Source organism: Taudactylus pleione, unplaced genomic scaffold (genome assembly GCF_031769625.1).
Source record: "Taudactylus pleione unplaced genomic scaffold, aTauple2 ptg000403l, whole genome shotgun sequence".
Classification (NCBI taxonomy): domain Eukaryota; kingdom Metazoa; phylum Chordata; class Amphibia; order Anura; family Myobatrachidae; genus Taudactylus; species Taudactylus pleione.
This window is the reverse complement of record NW_028284805.1, coordinates 2,524,975-2,542,546: the sequence shown is the minus strand read 5'-3', so window position 1 is coordinate 2,542,546 and position 17,572 is coordinate 2,524,975. Positions and strand designations below refer to the sequence as shown.

Genomic DNA, 17,572 nt, shown 5'->3' with positions numbered 1-17,572 from the left:
ACTCTTCATTCCATTATACTTAGTATAGAACATGGGGATTTTATGGTGTCTCTGGATATTCAGGATGCATACCTACGTATTTCCGATCGGCTTACCAGCGGTTTCTCAGGTTTGCTTTGTCACTGCAGCATTTCCAGTTTCAGGCCCTGCCGTTTGGCTTCTCTACTGCACCTCGGGTGTTTACAAAAATTATGATGATTGCCCATCTGCGGCTCCAGGGGGTCCGCCTATTACCATACCTGATAGACCTCTTGCTGTTGGCTTGGTCTCCAGAAGTACATCACTACCACCTACAGCGGATGATATCTGTCCTCCCAGATGCATGGATGGTTGATAAATTGGAAGAAGTCCTCCCTGATCCCATCTCAAAGGATGCTCCATCTGGGAGCACTGTTGGATTCTCAACAGCAGAGGATTTTTCTGACAGGAGATAAAATCTCCACTTTACAGGCGCGAGTACGCAGATGCCTCCACAGTCAACAGTATCTATATTTGATATGGTGGAATATGCCCAGTTTCATTCTTGGCCTCGGCAGAAGTTGATCCTCTCCAGGTGGGATGGATTACCCCATCGGATAAGGACACAAACGATGGTACTCTCTCTCCGGAGGTGCGTCTGTCTCTGATTTGGTGGCTGCAAGTGCAGCTCCCTTTTGGATTCTGGACTGGGTCCTTCTAACAACGGACGACAGTCTCCGGGGTTGGGGCGCAGTGACAGGTCCACACTCCTTTCAGGGAAGGTGGACAGCAGAAGAGTCTGCTCTACCAATCAACATATTGGAACTTCGGGCAGTCTTCAGGGCCCTACAACAAGCAAGACTCATACTTCACGGAAGGCCCGTGCAAGTTCAGTCAGACAACGCCACGACCGTGGCTTACATAAATCATCAAGGAGAAACTCGAAGTCTAGTTGCAATGCCAGAGGTGTCACACATCCTGACATGGGCGGAAGACCATGTACCAGCCATATCGGCAGTATTCATTCCAGGAGCTCTCAATTGGGAAGCGGACTTCCTCAGCCGTCACGATGTGCATCCCGGGGAATGGTCTTTTCACCAAGAAGTGTTTTCAGCTTCTAGTGGACAAGTGGGGCCTTCCGGACGTGGACCTCATGGCCTCCCGACACAATCACAAACTGACAGTATATGGGTCCTGGACAAGAGACGCAAAGGCCTTCTTGGTAGATGCTCTGTCGGTCAAGTGGACAAGTTTGTGTACCTGTTTCCTCCATTCTCCCTTCTTCCTCGAGTAATTCGGAAGTTCAAACAAAAAGGAGACACTGTCCTGCTGGTGGCTCCAGCGTGTCCCAGATGTCACTGGGTACTAAGATCTTCAGAGTCTCTCCATCAACACTCCGTTGCTGTTGCCTCAACGTCCTGACCTGTTGTCTCGAGGTCCTTGCCTTTACCCGGACCTGGGTCGTCTGTCTTTGATGGCGTGGCTCTTGAGACATCCCTCCTAAGGTCCAAGGATTTTTCCGGTTCTGTGGTTAACACCATGCTCAGAGCATGGAAACCTGCTTCTTCCAGGATTTACCACAGGGTGTGGCATACCTACTTTGTCGTCCCAGAGGTTATGACCCCCAAGTGTTTAGGTTATGCAGAATTTTGGCTTTCCTTCAGGCGGGTTTGGACCTTGGTCTCCGCCTTGCTTCCCTGAAGGTGCATGTCTCTGCCCTTTCGGTGTGGTTCCAGCGAAGGATTGCTCCTCTTTCTGATATCCGCACTTTCCTTCAGGGGGTCCGTATTCAGCCTCCCTTTTGTCCCTCCTGTGGCGCCTTGGCATTTGAACCCCTGGGCTCAATGGATCTGAAATGGCTCACTGCTAAGACAGGTTTTTCTTCTGACTATTGCTTCAGCCAGAAGAGTGTCTGATTTGGGGGCTCTCTCTTGTCATTTCCTATTTCTGGTTTTTCACCCGGAGACGGCGGTACTTTGGACTCGCCCTGGGTTCCTTCCTAAGGTGGTCTCTAGTTTCCACATTTAATGAGGAAATTATTGTGCCGGACTTTAACTCTCCAGACCTCTCGGCAGGTGAGGCCTCATTGGATGTGGACCGTACCAGTTCCCTACAGAAGTCAGACTCCTTGTTTGTCCTCTATGGCTTTCACAAGAAGGGATAACCAGCCATAGGGTCCACAGGGCACCCACCCTGACGCACATGTGCTTCAGATGGGCTACACTCTGGTCACCGGTTTTCTGTCTACTTTGTGTGAAAATTTAATTCTAGTGTGTTCCAGACTTTCTTCTCTCTCTTTTATCCTCGTCCGGCCTTTGGCTTGCTATGAAACTGAGGTGCCTCTTGCCCGGGGAGGGATATAAAGGGAGACCCAAGTGCATCCTGGGAAGAAAAATGTACTGCGTAAGGTGCCCGGATGACTCTGCATCACCTATAACCCAAGGTCACCCTGTGGACCCTATGGACTTCGTAGAAAGAGAGCTAACAAAGGTAAGTTGTTACCATAACTCATTATTTAATAATAATAATTTTTACTTTTATAATTAACAATTTATAAACAGAAAATAAAGTAAAAATATAAGATAATACAAAGAAAACATTTTATAGTTCCGTGTCTCAGCAACATGTCATGCTAGAACCTCAGTCCCCAGTCTCCTACTTAGCCCACTTTTGCGCCAATATATGTCATCAAGACTCATCTGTAGATCCATGGGAAAGTAACCTTGACACAACAAATGAAGAACAAATGAAGATCTATGCACGTCTTTCTTCACTTGTCCTATACACCAGTGTTCGAAAATACACACTATAGCGTGTATTTAACCCACAAATGAAGACCGGGGACTCACTTTTTCAGAGTGGGTGGGTCCCCGGGTACGCGCTCTGCTGCTGGCCCAATTCCCTCGCACCTGTTACACGACTGACGTCTCCGGGTGCAGGTAAAACTATAAAATGGAGCCATTTTGTGCCATTCCCCCGCAGCAGCTCACAGCGTGAGGAGACGTGCGCCTAGCTCCCCGGCATGGAGACTGTACCCGGCGGGCCACCGGCCCGAAGACTGTGCCTGGTCGGAGGCACACCTGGCCCAAAGACTGCGCCCCGCCCCAGCTCCAGCTTCAAGACTGACACCCCTATACAGTCACCGTCTGAGACTTCAAGGCTTCTCCCCGCACGGGTGTCACATGGTAGGAGGGGCCTGGTTCTCCGACCTCCCCGCTTCCATCGGCCGCACTCCGGACTGGACAACCAGCATAAGGGGCCTCACATGCTCCTGCATTAGGTAGCTAACTGCCCCCCTTCTCCCAGAGACACTGGGTAAGATGTATGTTAAGCGCGGTTTTAAATTTTTTCATCCAATTTAAATGTTTTAATATTGGATTTATGTCTATTAAGACTGGTTAAGGCTTATTTTATCTTGGCATCAGCATAATAGAAGGGACATGGGTGTAAATTTAGAGGATGACAGCCTGCACTCACATGGCATTAAGAGGGGCTTGTAATGTAACATGTTGTGGTCTGTGTATATATTGTGGTAACACAGACGGAAGCCTGTTCTATGTTGCTGTGATAATAATTCTGTATATTGCTGCTCCGGTCTCTGTGTAGATAGGTTAGCAGTGTCCAAGGTGCTGACCATCTGCGTTCTGGGTCAGCTGCTGTCATATTCCTGATGCAGATGTCTTATGTTAATGTGTCTTCTGCTATTCAGCTTGTTTCTATCTCATTGCTGTCATAATACTGAAAATCTGTATACAAAGTCAGCAGAGAAGGTCCCTCTACAAATCCAGTCCCTCATGTGTGTATCTTGTATTAATCACCTGAGTGTTATAATAATAATAATACCATGTTACTAAGGGCTCTATTTATTAACATTATTTTTACTAAAATAAAGTGAAAAAGGGTGTTTTCACAACCTTTTCACATTATTTTAGTATCACCTATAGTTATTACAGGGCAATTGGAGTAGAATTCGTAAAATTCTACTCCAAGCCCTATGTATCACTTATTTATAGTAAACCAGATCGCATTTTCCATAACTGTAATGGGAAATGTGATCCGATCAGAGTTACTAAAAATAAAATGTGAAAAAATATCGGGCAAAGCCCTGTGATAATAACGCCACCTGGAGGTGGCGTTATCCAGGGTCTCCCCCGGTTACCGGCCTTCTACTCTGCTCTAACGGGAAGAGCAGATCCGGGAGTCGGTCCCAGTAATCAGCTGTGTGGTCTAAACAGACCGCAAGCTGATTACAGTAAAAAAAATAAAAAAAAAAATAGTAAAAACAAAATTCACTTACCTGACTCCAGGGACCAGTGATCGGGGCTCCGGTGATGTCTCCCCTCCGGTCAGCTGGTCTCCCACAGTGCACTGCGGCCCGGTCATCAGGTGATTGGGCCCCAGCGCAGTATGGGAGATCACCTGACCGGAGGAATGGCGACCATCACCGGAGGCCTGGAGCATGCAGGTAAGTGATATTAAGGGAGGGGGGTCGCGGGGGGTCCGCGATCGCGGGGGGGCGAGGCTTAGCGCCGGTGGGGGGTAGCAGCGGCGACCGGTCGGCGCATGCGCGGGCACTTAATCACGGTATTTTTTGCGAAAATACCGTGATAAGGCTCCGAGGGGGATTCGCAGGGACAGAGCTTTATCGCAAGCTCTGTCCCTGCAAGGGATTTGTAGTAAATCCCTGTGATATTGCCTGAATTCACAATGCGAATTCAGTCGGTAATATCACACTACAATCTGCATTACCAATGCGGATTGTAGTAAATAGAGCCCTAACACCCTTACATATAATCATTTGCACCTTTTAAGTTGAGATTTTCACACAAAAAAAATGGACATGTAAAGAAAAGTATATAGGTGGCTAAACATTATAGTGTCCTTTAATATTCATTTGGAAGGGCTTATAGGGGTCTATGTACTAATAATCCCAGACCAGCCTTGATTGTTATCCATCCATATCGCTGTGAATATTTTCATTTCTAATCAAAATATCCACGCTATGTACAAAGGGGAACTCGCAGGGACAGCGGGTTGCGGTAACCCTGCGAGTTATATCCCCGGCATATTGTAGACTTCTCCGGGGGAAGATGACACTGCGCTTGTGCACAGCGTTCGCTTTCGGGACCGGCTGGGGGCTGCGAGAGAGAGATCGAAAGATCTCTCTCCTGCATCTGGAGCCTTCGTAGGCTTACATGAGGATACACCATCTGAAAATAGTGTAAACTACCGGGGGTAAACGCCAAAAAGTCTCAACTTTTTGGAGTTTAGTACATAGAGGTTAGAACGTAGTCCCCATTTATAATAATGGGTACCGCGATCTACAGTGCTAATCTGCACTTTGCCGGAGATTCTGTGAGATGTCTTGCATTGCGCTATTAGTACATAGGAACAATACATAAAATGATGCAAAAACTGCAGTTTCTGCATAATTTTATGTAAAAAAACAGCTTGATACATAGGCCCCATAGCCTGTGCTCATTTCATATGTTTTATTGATTTGGGTGCTGTTATGGCCATGGGGGCTGGGGGGAGATCCCAATAATGGGAAAGATTATGGGGTGTTTGACGGACTTTCCATAGCGTACAGTATGTGTAGGCCATATGGGGTGGTCTCATGGCATTTAGGGAGCTCAAAAGCATAATTTGTTATGGGACCCAGCAACTGTGGAGTAGGACCCCAATTTTGTACAGTGAGGGGTCCCTGGGACCCACATTTTTTTTCATTCAGCGAGATCACTGTACACGTGTCTTTCCTTACTTGGCTTATGTCCAATTTTCCCCAAGAGACCTTGACGGTGGCCATTTTAATTCATAACTTCATAAGTTTCATAGGAGACATTTGAAATAACTTTCTAGAGATTAATAAAATATCTTACATTATTTTCCCATTCCATAATATGTATTCTTTTATTAAACCATAACTACCTTAATATTCCCATGGTGTTAATATATCTTAGGAAAGTATATCTTATTAGCTGTAACATCAGTTATTGTCTTTATTGGTACATATGTATATATGTATCCAAATATATGTATGTGTGTGTGTGTATATATAAATACCCCTGAGGAAGTCCTACAGGACGAAACGCGTTGGGGCCTCTGTACCAGTCTCTCTCCATGCTATCAACCATTTGCAGGTAAGCACTTTTTAAATGTTTTTTTAATCCTTGTATTCCTTATCCCTTTGTGTTATGTGTCAATAAACCCCTGTTTGAAAATTGTTGCTGAGAAAGGGTTATTTTCTGCTTATTTGAAGCAAAAGAACCCACCTATATGCAAACTACCTGGGCCAATATGGGATATTAATGGAATAACCAGGACACTCATTACTACGTGCAATTATCCAAGTATCTTTCTGGTACGCATTTGATTCTTACTTTTGCAAATTATCCTTTTTAAAAAGTACTACTCTATATACAGTCAGGTGCATAAATATTGGGACATTGACAGAATTTTCATGTTTTGGCCTCTATTCACCACCACAATGGCTTTGAAATGAATCAAACAAGATGTGCTTTAACTGCAGACTTTCAGATTTAATTTGAGGGGAATTACATCCAAATCAGGTGAACGGTGTAGGAATTACAACGGTTTCTATATGTGCCTCCCACTTTTTAAGGGGCCAAAAGTAATGGGACTATCAACTCAAAAGCTATTTCATGGACAGATGTGGGCTATTCCCTCGTTATTTAATTATCAATTAAGCAGGTAAAAGGTCAGGAGTTGATTCTAGGTGTGACATTTGCATTTGGAATCAGTTGCTGTCGACTCTCAATATGAGATCCAAAGAGCTGTCACTATCACTGAAGCAAGTCATCATTAGGCTGAATAATCAAAACAAACCCATCAGAGAGATAGCAAAAACATTAGGTGTGGCCAAATCAACTGTTTGGAACTTTCTAAAAAAGAAAGAACGCACCGGAGAGCTCAGCAACACCAAAATACCCAGAAGACCACGGAAAACAATTGTGGTGGATGACAGAAAAATTATTTCCCTGGTGAAGAAAAACCCCTTCACAACAGTTGGCCAAATCAAGAACACTCTCCAGGAGGTAGGTGTATATGTGTCAAAGTCAACAATCAAGAGAAGACTTCACAAGAGTGAATATAGAGGGTTCACCACAAGATGTAAACCATTGGTGAGCCTCAACAACAGGAAGACCAGATTAGAGTTTGCCAAACAACATCTAAAAAAGCCATTACAGTTCTGGAACAACATCCTATGGACAGATGAGACAAAGATCAACTTGTACCAGAGTGATGGGAGGAGAAGAGTATGGAGAAGGAAAGGAACTGCTCATGATCCAAAACATACCACCTCATCAGTGAAGCATGGTGGTGGTAGTGTCATGGTGTGGGCATGTATGGCTGCCAATGGAACTGGTTCCCTTGTATTGATGATGTGACTGCTGACAAAAGCAGCAGAATGAATTCTGAAGTGTTTCGGGCAATATTATATGCTCATATTCAGTCAAATGCTTCAGAACTCATTGGACGGCGCTTCACAGTGCAGATGGACAATGACCTGAAGCATACTTCAAAAGCAACCAAAGAGTTTTTTAAGGCTAAAAAGTGGAATGTTATGCAATGGCCAAGTCAATCCCCTGACCTGAATCCGATTGAGCATGCATTTCACTTGATGAAGACAAAACTGAAGGGAAAATGCCCCAAGAACAAGCAGGAACTGAAGACATTTGCAGTAGAGGCCTGGCAGAGCATCACCAGGGATGAAACCCAGCGTCTGGTGATGTCTATGCATTCCAGACTTCAGGCTGTAATTGCCTGCAAAGGATTTGCAACAAAGTATTAAAAAGTGAAAGTTAGATTTAGGATTGTTTAGTTTGTCCCATTACTTTTGGCCCCTTAAAAAGTGGGAGGCACATATAGAAACCGTTGTAATTCCTACACCGTTCACCTGATTTGGATGTAATTCCCCTCAAATTAAATCTGAAAGTCTGCAGTTAAAGCACATCTTGTTTGTTTCATTTCAAAGCCATTGTGGTGGTGAATAGAGGCCAAAATATGAAAATTCTGTCAATGTCCCAATATTTATGCACCTGACTGTATGTGTCTCATCTGGCTCTTTCTACTGCAGGGCCCATAGGGTATCCACAGGATACCTTGGGGTATAGGTGATGACGTCAGGCATTGGGCACCACAGAGTTAAAGTTTTTCATCCTCCCAGGATGCACTGGGGTCCCTCTCCTATACCCCGCCCCCAAGCGTCAGGCACTCAGTTTCGTCGGTGCCCGGCTCGGAGTCGGAGCACCTCTAACAGAGGGGGCTGTATTGGCCCCCGAAGTTGTCGGGCAGCTGTGGCTGCACATCTGAGTGTACATAATGGACTGTCAGTATTGACGTCCATGTTGTCACTCCTCCACCCCGCTGGTACCAGAACACCGGTACCGATCCAGGGATCCTGGTAGGTAACTGGGGTCACAGCTAGCGGTGACCCCGGTTACCTGGACTGTGGCCGGATTTACGGGGGACAAGGTTAGCGGCGGGATCCCGCGGTGGGTCCCCGCTGGAATACACAGTCCTTAGTCCCCAGGCAGGGGGCTCCCTGTGGACTGGCCGTAGTGTGGAGCCAGGTACTATCCTGCACATCCACTTAGCCCTTGGGACAACGGGCCGCGGCGGTGTCCAGAATCACGTCCGGCGTCCTGGGGTTAATTGCAGGCCAGGGGAGCGCGCCTTCCCTGCACAGCAGCCGGCGCCTCCCCCTCGACACACGGCCTCTCCACAGGGGTCTGAGCCATGTGTGCAGCCGCTCCTTCCACGGACCCGCCTCCTCTCTGCTCCTCAGCGGCCATCTTATTTTGCAAAGTGTGGCAGACTGAACGCTGGCATCGTGGTCCGGGTCCCCCCTGCATACCTCTCCTCCGCAGTGCAAGGTCAGAGTATGGAGCGCTGTTTCCTACCAGACTCTGTCTGTGTAGTTGAGCTCAGCACTGTAGTGCAGGGTTTATTCTGCATTGTATGTGACTTCATGCTAGCGCTGCTGCCTGTACTTTATTTCTGACTGTCAGCCATTTTACCTATCCCTGTTCTTCTCTGCTAAAGCCCTTGCGGTGCCGAGTTGCAGGGTGTTTATTACCTCACTATATATTTATTGTCTGTGAGGTGTGTCACATACAGTTCCGTGTCATTCATCATGTCTGACAGTGAACGTGATTTTCTCCTACATCCAAAATGTACTATATGTCATGCACTGTTGGTGGAGGGTGATGGGCACTCTGCGTGGTTATGTAAGGCATGTTTTCTGCTCTCCCGCCCTATTGGTGTCTCTGTGCCTGTGCAGGAACCTCCCTGGGCTTGTTTTGCTAAGGCACTTATAACCCTGGTTGGCCAGTTAGCGACGCCCCCTGCGTTTCCCCAGATGGGTTTTTCACAGCAGTCAATGGTGTCGTCTCCTATACAGGGGTTCCCCAGACAGTTAGTGGTACCCCAGAGTCTCCCTCTTTTGCCCCCTCAGGTCGCACAAGAGCCTGCGTGGGTTAGTTCCCTGTCCACTGCGGTGCAACACCTGTCGGACGTTTTACAGGGGGAGTCGTCATTGCGGCCGCATAAGTGACCTTTGCAGTCTCAGGCTGAGCAGTATGATCAGGATGATGTATTGTCTGATGGCGGTGACATTTTTGACCTTTCTGACCAGAAGCCTTTCCGTACTAAGGAGACGGAGTCTAAGTCTAAGGTCTATATACCGGGCCTTATACGTGCAGTCCTTAGTTATTGAGGATGATGATCCTCCCATGGCCAAATCAAAATATGCCTTCTTTAAGGATATCAAAGGTGACGCCACTGTATTTCCCCTATCTGGTCAGCTAGTGGATCATCTGGAGGAAGCGTGGAAAACTCTGGGTAAGCGTTACCAGCCTCAAAAGCATTTGGCTGTGGCGTACCCCTTTGCAGATAATTATATCTCCAAGTGGGAAACCCCTCCACAAGTGGATTCGCATGTCGCACGTCTAGTGAAGAGTGCTACATTACCTATGCCCTCCATGTCCTCCTTAAAAGATCCTACGGATCGCAAGGTTGAAATATGTCTGATATCCATGTATTCCCTTGCTGGGGGGACGGCCAGGCCGGCTATGGCCGTGTGCTGTGTGGCCAGGGCTATGGAGCGCTGGGTTGATAGCTTGGAGGCGTTTCTGGACACGGACTCGTCACCTGACCAGGTGGAGTTGGTGGGTAATCTCAGGGATTCAGCCACGTACATTAATGAGGCAGCTTTGGATATAGGTCTCCTCACTTCCAGAATCTCTTCGGCAGCAGTGTCTGCTCGCCGCACCTTGGAAAGCGGACGCAGATTCCAAGAAGGGTTTGGAATGCTTGCCTTTTAATGGACAAGTACTCTTTGGTCCTGATCTGGACAAAATTGTGGCTACTTTGGCAGCGTGCCTGCCATCAGTCTGCGTGCCTGCCATCAGCTACGGTCCCATCAGGGTCGGGTTCATCGTTTTGGCCTTACAGAGCCCAGGGTAAGTCCAAGGTACAGTCCTTTCTGAGACAGGCAGGAGCCAAGAAATCTGCGAAGCCCAAGAAGCAGGCTTGGAGTACTAGACGTCCTGCTCCCAAGTCAGACAAGCCTTCAGCCTGACGGGGACCCCAAAGTGGGAGGCCGACTTCTTCAATTCGCCCAGTGTTGGCGTCTGACCACCTCGGACACTTGGGTAAGAGAAGTAGTCTCTCGGGTACGCCGTCTCCTTCCGGCGGAGGCCTCCCAGACAGTTTTCACCACAGATCTTCAGTCCAATCAGGACAAGACCCTGGAGTTCCGGAAGGTATTACACTCTATGATCCAAGCTGGGGTCATAGCGCCGGTTCCTTTGTCTCAGAGGGGATTGGGGTATTACTCCAATCTTTTTCTGGTACGGAAACCCAATGGGTCCTACCCACCAATCCTCAACTCCCTCAACAATTTTTTGAGGGTTCCTCGGTTCAGGATGGAGACCCTGCGCACCATCATTTTGGCGATGGAACCTGGGGATTTCATGGTGTCGCTAGATATTCAGGATGCTTACCTGCATATCCCTATTGTCTCAGCGCACCAGCGTTTCCTCAGGTTTGCAGTGGTCAACGACCACTTCCAGTTTCAGGCACTGCCTTTTGATCTGGCCACAGCGCCTCGAGTGTTTACCAAAGTTATGGCAGTTATGGCGGCTCACCTGCGGATGCAGGGGGTTCGCTTGTTACCCTATCTGGACGACCTTCTGTTGTTGGCAGAGTCTCCAGAGAAACTTCAGCGGCATCTGCAACTGACAGTCTCTGTGTTGCAGAATCACGGCTGGCTGATAAATTGGAAGAAGTCCTCCCTGGTTCCTTCACAGAGGATGATCCATCTTGGAGCCCTGTTGGACTCCCAACATCAGAGGATCTTTGTGACGGAGGAAAAGATTTCTGCGTTACAATGGTGCTTTCCCCGGAGGTACGTCTGTCTCTGGCCTGGTGGCTGCAGACTGCTCACCTGAACAGGGGGCGCCCCTATTGGATTGCGGACAGGGTCATGCTGACAACGGACGCCAGTCTCCCAGGCTGGGGAGCAGTGACGGGTCCGCACTTCTTCCAGGGAAAGTGGACGCCAGCGGAATCTGCTCTTCCGATAAACATATTGGAACTTTGGGAAGTATTCAGAGCTCTCCAGCAAGCAAGACAGGTCCTGCACGAAAGACCCATGCAGGTACAGTCAGACAAAACCACCACGGTGGCTTACATAAACCGCCAAGGAGGGACTCTCAGTCAGGCGGCTCTGACAGAGGTGTTCCGCATTCTAGCTTGGGCGGAAGGCAATCTCCCTGCCATATCGGCAGTGTTCATACCAGGAGTCCTCAACTGGGAAGCAGACTTTCTCAGGCGTCAAGACTTGCATCCAGGAGAGTGGTATCTTCACCAGGAGGTGTTTTCAGCTGCTGGTGAACAGGTGGGGCCTTCCAGAAATAGATCTCATGGCCTCCCAACACAACAACAAACTGCCGGTGTTCGGGTCAAGAACAAGAGATGCAAAGGCTTTTCTAGTGGACGCCCTGTCGGTCAGGTGGACCTTCCAGTATGCATACCTCTTCCCTCCGTTCTCCCTTCTTCCTCGAGTGATACGCAAATTCAAGCAAGAAGGCGGCACGCTCCTGCTAATAGCTCCAGTGTGGCCCAGACGGCACTGGTACTCAGATCTTCGGAGTCTCTCAGTAGACACTCCGATTCTGTTGCCTCAACGTCCGGACCTGTTATCTCTGGGTCCTTGTCATCATCCGGACCTGGGTCGGCTGTCTTTGACGGCGTGGCTATTGAGACTGCCCTCTTGAGGTCAGGAGGTTTTTCCAGCTCTGTAGTTAACACCATCCTACGAGCTCGGAAGTCTTCATCTGCCAGTATTTACCATCGGGTATGGCATACTTTCTTTCAGTGGTGTCGCCCTAGGGGCTATGCCCCTCAGGTGTTCCGGTTATCCAGGGTGTTAGCTTTCCTTCAGGCAGGTTTGGATCACGGTCTTCGCCTTGCTTCTCTGAAGGTGCAGGTGTCTACCCTGTCAGTATGGTTCCATCGTAGGATTGATACGCTTCCTGATGTCCGCACCTTTATGCAAGGTGTGCTACGTATTCAGCCTTCCTTTGTTCCACCTGTGGCGCCTTGGGATCTGGCTGTAGTCCTAAAGGCTCTTCAAGGACCGCCATTTGAACCACTGGGCTAAGTGGATTTGAAATGGCTTACATTTAAGACTGTATTCCTTCTGGCCATTGCTTCGGCCAGAAAGGTCTCAGAATTGGGGGCTCTCTCATGTCGACCTCCATTTCTCATTTTTCATAGAAACGGCTTCGCACTCGTCCTGGGTTTCTTCTGAAGGTGGTATCTAGTTTCCACATCAACGATGAAATGATTGTGCCGGCCTTTAATTCACCAGACCTTGGATGTGGTGCGGGCTTTAGAAAGTAATGTTGATCGCACTGCTTCTTATAGGAAGTCGGACTCTTTGTTTGTCCTTTATGGCTTCCGGAAGAAGGGTTGGCCTGCCATTAAGCAAACGTTGGCAGGATGGATTCGCCTGGCTATTTCTGAAGCTTATGTTCATGAAGGCCTTCCTGTTCCATCTTCTGTTAGGGCTCATTCCACTAGGTCTGTGGGTCCTTCGTGGACGACTCGACGTGGCACCTCAGCAGTTCAGCTTTGCAAGGCAGCCACGTGGCCATCTGTCCATAGGGTATTATGCATTTGATACCTACGCCTCTCAGGATGCTTCCTTCGGGCGGCGGATTCTCCTTTCAGCACAGGAGCATCTCCACCTTTAAAGGTTACTGCTTTGGGACATCCCCAAGGTATCCTGTGGATACCCTATGGACCCTGCAGTAGAAAATAAGAGATATGGTAAGAACTTACCCTTGTTATCTCTATTTCTACGAAGTCCATAGGGTTCCACAGGACTCCCTGCCCTGTCGCACCTGTACTGCAGTTGGGCTTTGCTCTGGTCACCGGTTTTTCTGTCTCCTTCTGGTGAGAATGTGATTTCTTGTGTGTTCCAGACTTTCTTCTCTCTCTTTTTCTCCTCCTCCGGCCTATGGCTTGTGACGTAACTGAGTGCCTGAGGCTCGTGGGCGGGGTATAGGAGAGGGACCCCAGTGCATCCTGGGAGGATGAAAAACTTTAACTCTGTGGTGCCCAATGCCTGACGTCATCACCTATACCCCAAGGTATCCTGTGGAACCCTATGGACTTCGTAGAAATAGAGATAACAAGGGTAAGTTCTTACCATATCTTTTATTATCTGAGCCCCTCCTATTAAGGTTCCAGCTACTTGAAATCCCGGGTCCACTCCATCACATGGAATCCGTGTAAAGAATCACAGATAAGCCTTAAACAATTTTTTATTTGGTACGCACATTTATTATTATTTGAGCACGTGCATTTTTTAAAAATACTACACTATCAGGCGCATGTTCTTTCCAACCCTCATCTCTAAATAAATATATATATATATATATATATATATATATTTGGATACATATGTACCAATAAAAGACAAAAACTGATGTTATAGCTAATAAGATACACTTTACTAAGATATATTAACAAACGTAGTGGTAATCCCGGCGCTTAGTATCTAATGGAGGGTACAGAAAATGGAATATGGAAGATGGGTCAAACTGGGGTAGCAGCAAAGACCATGCATAAATTCTGTGTTGATAGATATATATATATATGAAAAGGAAAGTCTGCGCTTGATCCAATAAAAAACCCTCGACCTCATAAGCAAACAATAATGAATAAAATAATAATGTTGATAATGATGATAGAGATATTAAGTAACAAAATCAATAAACAGATGATATATGCGGTCTGATGTAATCAGGTAATTCAAAAATGTGTATATTGAGAAACAAACAAAACAGATAAAAGATCAAAATATAAATGTAATATAAACCAATAGAGTGGGAAAGATACTAAAATAAATTTAAGGTAAAATTACAAGCTATCTAAAACAGAATAGACACATAGCATTCACAATATATTAAAAAAGTATCAAATATTACTACACTCAACACAGAAAAATGAATAACAAAATAGTAGCAGATCTCCTCAGAATAGTAACAGGTATCACTGGGTAAGTTCCTTTGTCCGAGCTCCGGGAGCCACTAGTAGAGGCATTTGCCACAAATCTCCAGCTGTATATAATGAGTCAAACCATACAAGTAGTAAATGAATTTTAGAGGCTTGAAAATTGACTGTCTTAATTAGATATAGGACCCGGAGAGTGGCAGTATCTCCGGGTCCTATATACTCCATATATCAAGGCGGCACTCGGAGACATATAAATTCAATACCCTCACCGGAGAGATTGTATTGTGGGTCAACGTTTAGGGGTCTTCCACCCCTTCCTCAGGACAACATTATGTTGTCCTGAGGAAGGGGTGGAAGACCCCGAAACATTGACTCACAATAAAATCCCTCTGGTCAGGGTATTGAATTTATTTGTCTCCAAGTGCCGCCTTGCCGCCATATATCTTCCCTGGGGGGTTATTTGTTCCTGTTTTTTCTCAATTGAATGAGGCATTAATGCTCCGTAGTGAATTAGACAATTACATTTTATGACTCTAACCTCCTATGTTTTTACCCACAGACCGTTCTAAAGATCCATCTACTCATACTAAGGAGGAATCAGACTCGTGTGATGGAGGAGACCTCACACACACTGACAGGTATACACCCACATATCATACACAGTATACATCTACTCATACTAAGGAGGAATCAGTCTCATGTGATGGAGGAGACCTCACATACACTCATTATTGTACACCCACAGATCATAAACGGTATACATCTACTCATACTAAAAACAACTGCATTCCAACTACGTCCTGCTCTGGAAGTGGAAAGTGTTTTACTCTTAATTCAGAATTTCTTGTAAATCACAGAATACATAAAAGTGAGAGGCCATATTCTTGCTCGAAATGTGAGCAATGCCTTAAACAAAAGTCACAACTTGTTAGACATCAGAGAAGTCACACAGGAGAGAGACCATATTCTTGCTCACAATGTGGGAAAGGGTATACATGCAATTCAGATCTTGTTGTACATCAGAGAACTCATACAAGTGAGAGACCATATTCATGTTTGGAATGTGGCAAAGGGTTTAGAAAGAAATCAGATCTTGTCAGACATCAAAGAAGTCATACAGGTAAAAATTCGTATTCATGCTCAGAATGTGGGAAAGGGTGTGCAAGTAATTTAAAACTTGTTAGACATCAGAGAGCTCACACAGGTGAGAGACCATATCCCTGCTCTGAATGTGGGACATGTTTTACACGTAAATCACATCTTGTTAGACACCAGAGACGTCACTCGGAAAAGAGACAGTTTTCCTGCTCAGAATGTGGAAAAAGCTTTACATGTAATTCATTACTTGTTAGACATCAGAGAACTCACACAGGTGAGAGACCATATCCCTGCTCTGAATGTGGGACATGTTTTACACGTAATTCACATCTTGTTAAACACCAGAGACTTCACACGGGAGAGAGACCGTATTCCTGCTCAGAATGTGAGAAAAGCTTTACACGTAATTCATTACTTGTTAGACATCAAACGAGTCACTCATGATCTTGCTCTGAATGTGAGAAAAGGTTGTTACAGTATACGTCAGAGTATAACTAGTATACGTCATACATAACTAGACTACAAAACACCAGGTAACACATGGTCTGTCCCAGGCACATAAAACACACAGATGTTCCTCCTCTGTCCTGGTCCTCAGACACTTGGCTATATCTGTATGCCCATGGACACCATTATCCTTTGTGCAGTCTTTGACTGTGACAGGAAGGGCCCACTAGGCAATAAAAAGGTAGGGGCCCACTTCCTGCTGTCGGGGCATGAAGGTCAACCAGCCAATATGAATATCGTTCCTTTCCTACCTGTAATAAATGACTATCTGACTGATTCTGGATTCTCAATCTGCTGCTTGATTTGAGAACGGATCTAGTTCTGCAGATTATTTCCAGTTTGCAATGTGTTATCTGTATTATAATATGCAAACTATTAAAGATAATGATGTTTACTTTATCCTGTAACCTCTCATAGTTTTGTAACCTCTCTTTTGTATGTTGAATAAACCTTAAATAAAAAGGTTAATAAAATAAATTCTAAATGTATACCGGTTTACCATGTTCAGTGAGGTCAGAAATTGTACCTCGAAATATTTAGAATGTTTATCATTGGATGTTGTTTGGGGGTATTCCAATATAGCCATTAGTTTAACAATAAGTTATTCATGTTTCCAAGCAGTTGTTTTATTCCTAGCAGATGGACGTAACTGCAGGAGTACATCAGAGGGACATCTCTTGTTCTCTCCAGAGTGTGTAACACAACATGACATCAAACGAGATTCTCCAGGAGAAAACACACAAAATATTCATCCAGGAGTTCACAGTGCAAACATCATCTGATGCCTCTAATCATGAGGAACGTTCCCCTGATAACGGTTCCAGACTATACAGTAGACAGACAGTAAAAAGGTTGAAAATGTCTAGAATAGACACCAGATGTTAGACTGTCAATAGGTTGACAGGGACAAAATCGACACACTAAATTATGACATGTAAGAAGGTCGACAGATACAAAAGGCCGACATAGGATTAGGCACTTACTGGAGGGAGGGTTAGACTTACCAGAGGGTTAGGGTGATGATTAAGGTTAGAAAAAAAAGTTTTCACCATTTTTGTGTCGACCATTTGTACCTGTTGAACTTCTTACATGTCGACCTTTAGTCTGTTGACCTTTTGTCCCTGCCGACCTATTGACTGTCTAACATCTGGTGTCTATCTAGACACTGTTGACTTTTTTACTGTCTGAAAACTCCTATACTGTATTGTTACATTTGTATAGGTCAGAGAAGAGATAAATGTTTCCGTCCTGAACATGGTAATGGTTCTACCCATAATGTAAATCACAATATTCATCAGAGAACTGAAACGTGTAAGAATGAGTTTTCAGGTTATGAGTTTGAGGAATGTTTTTCAGATAAACATGGCCTTATTAACTACCAGAAAACTCACAGAGTAGATAAGACATCTCAATAGACATCTGAGAACTCACACAGTAGAGAAGCCATTTCCTTGTGTGG

General features: G+C 45.9%; 1 protein-coding gene across 1 annotated transcript in view; it reads left to right on the top strand.

Moving 5' to 3' along the window:
- Positions 1-16,378, top strand: part of LOC148506451 (uncharacterized) — a 52,896-nt gene extending 36,518 nt beyond the window's left edge. The window contains exon 8 of the mRNA XM_088446741.1: positions 15,366-16,378. Coding sequence (XP_088302867.1) covers positions 15,366-16,050 — 685 coding nt within the window. The 3' untranslated portion in view covers positions 16,051-16,378. The remainder of the gene's footprint in view (positions 1-15,365) is intronic.
- The last annotated feature ends 1,194 nt before the right edge of the window (positions 16,379-17,572 follow it).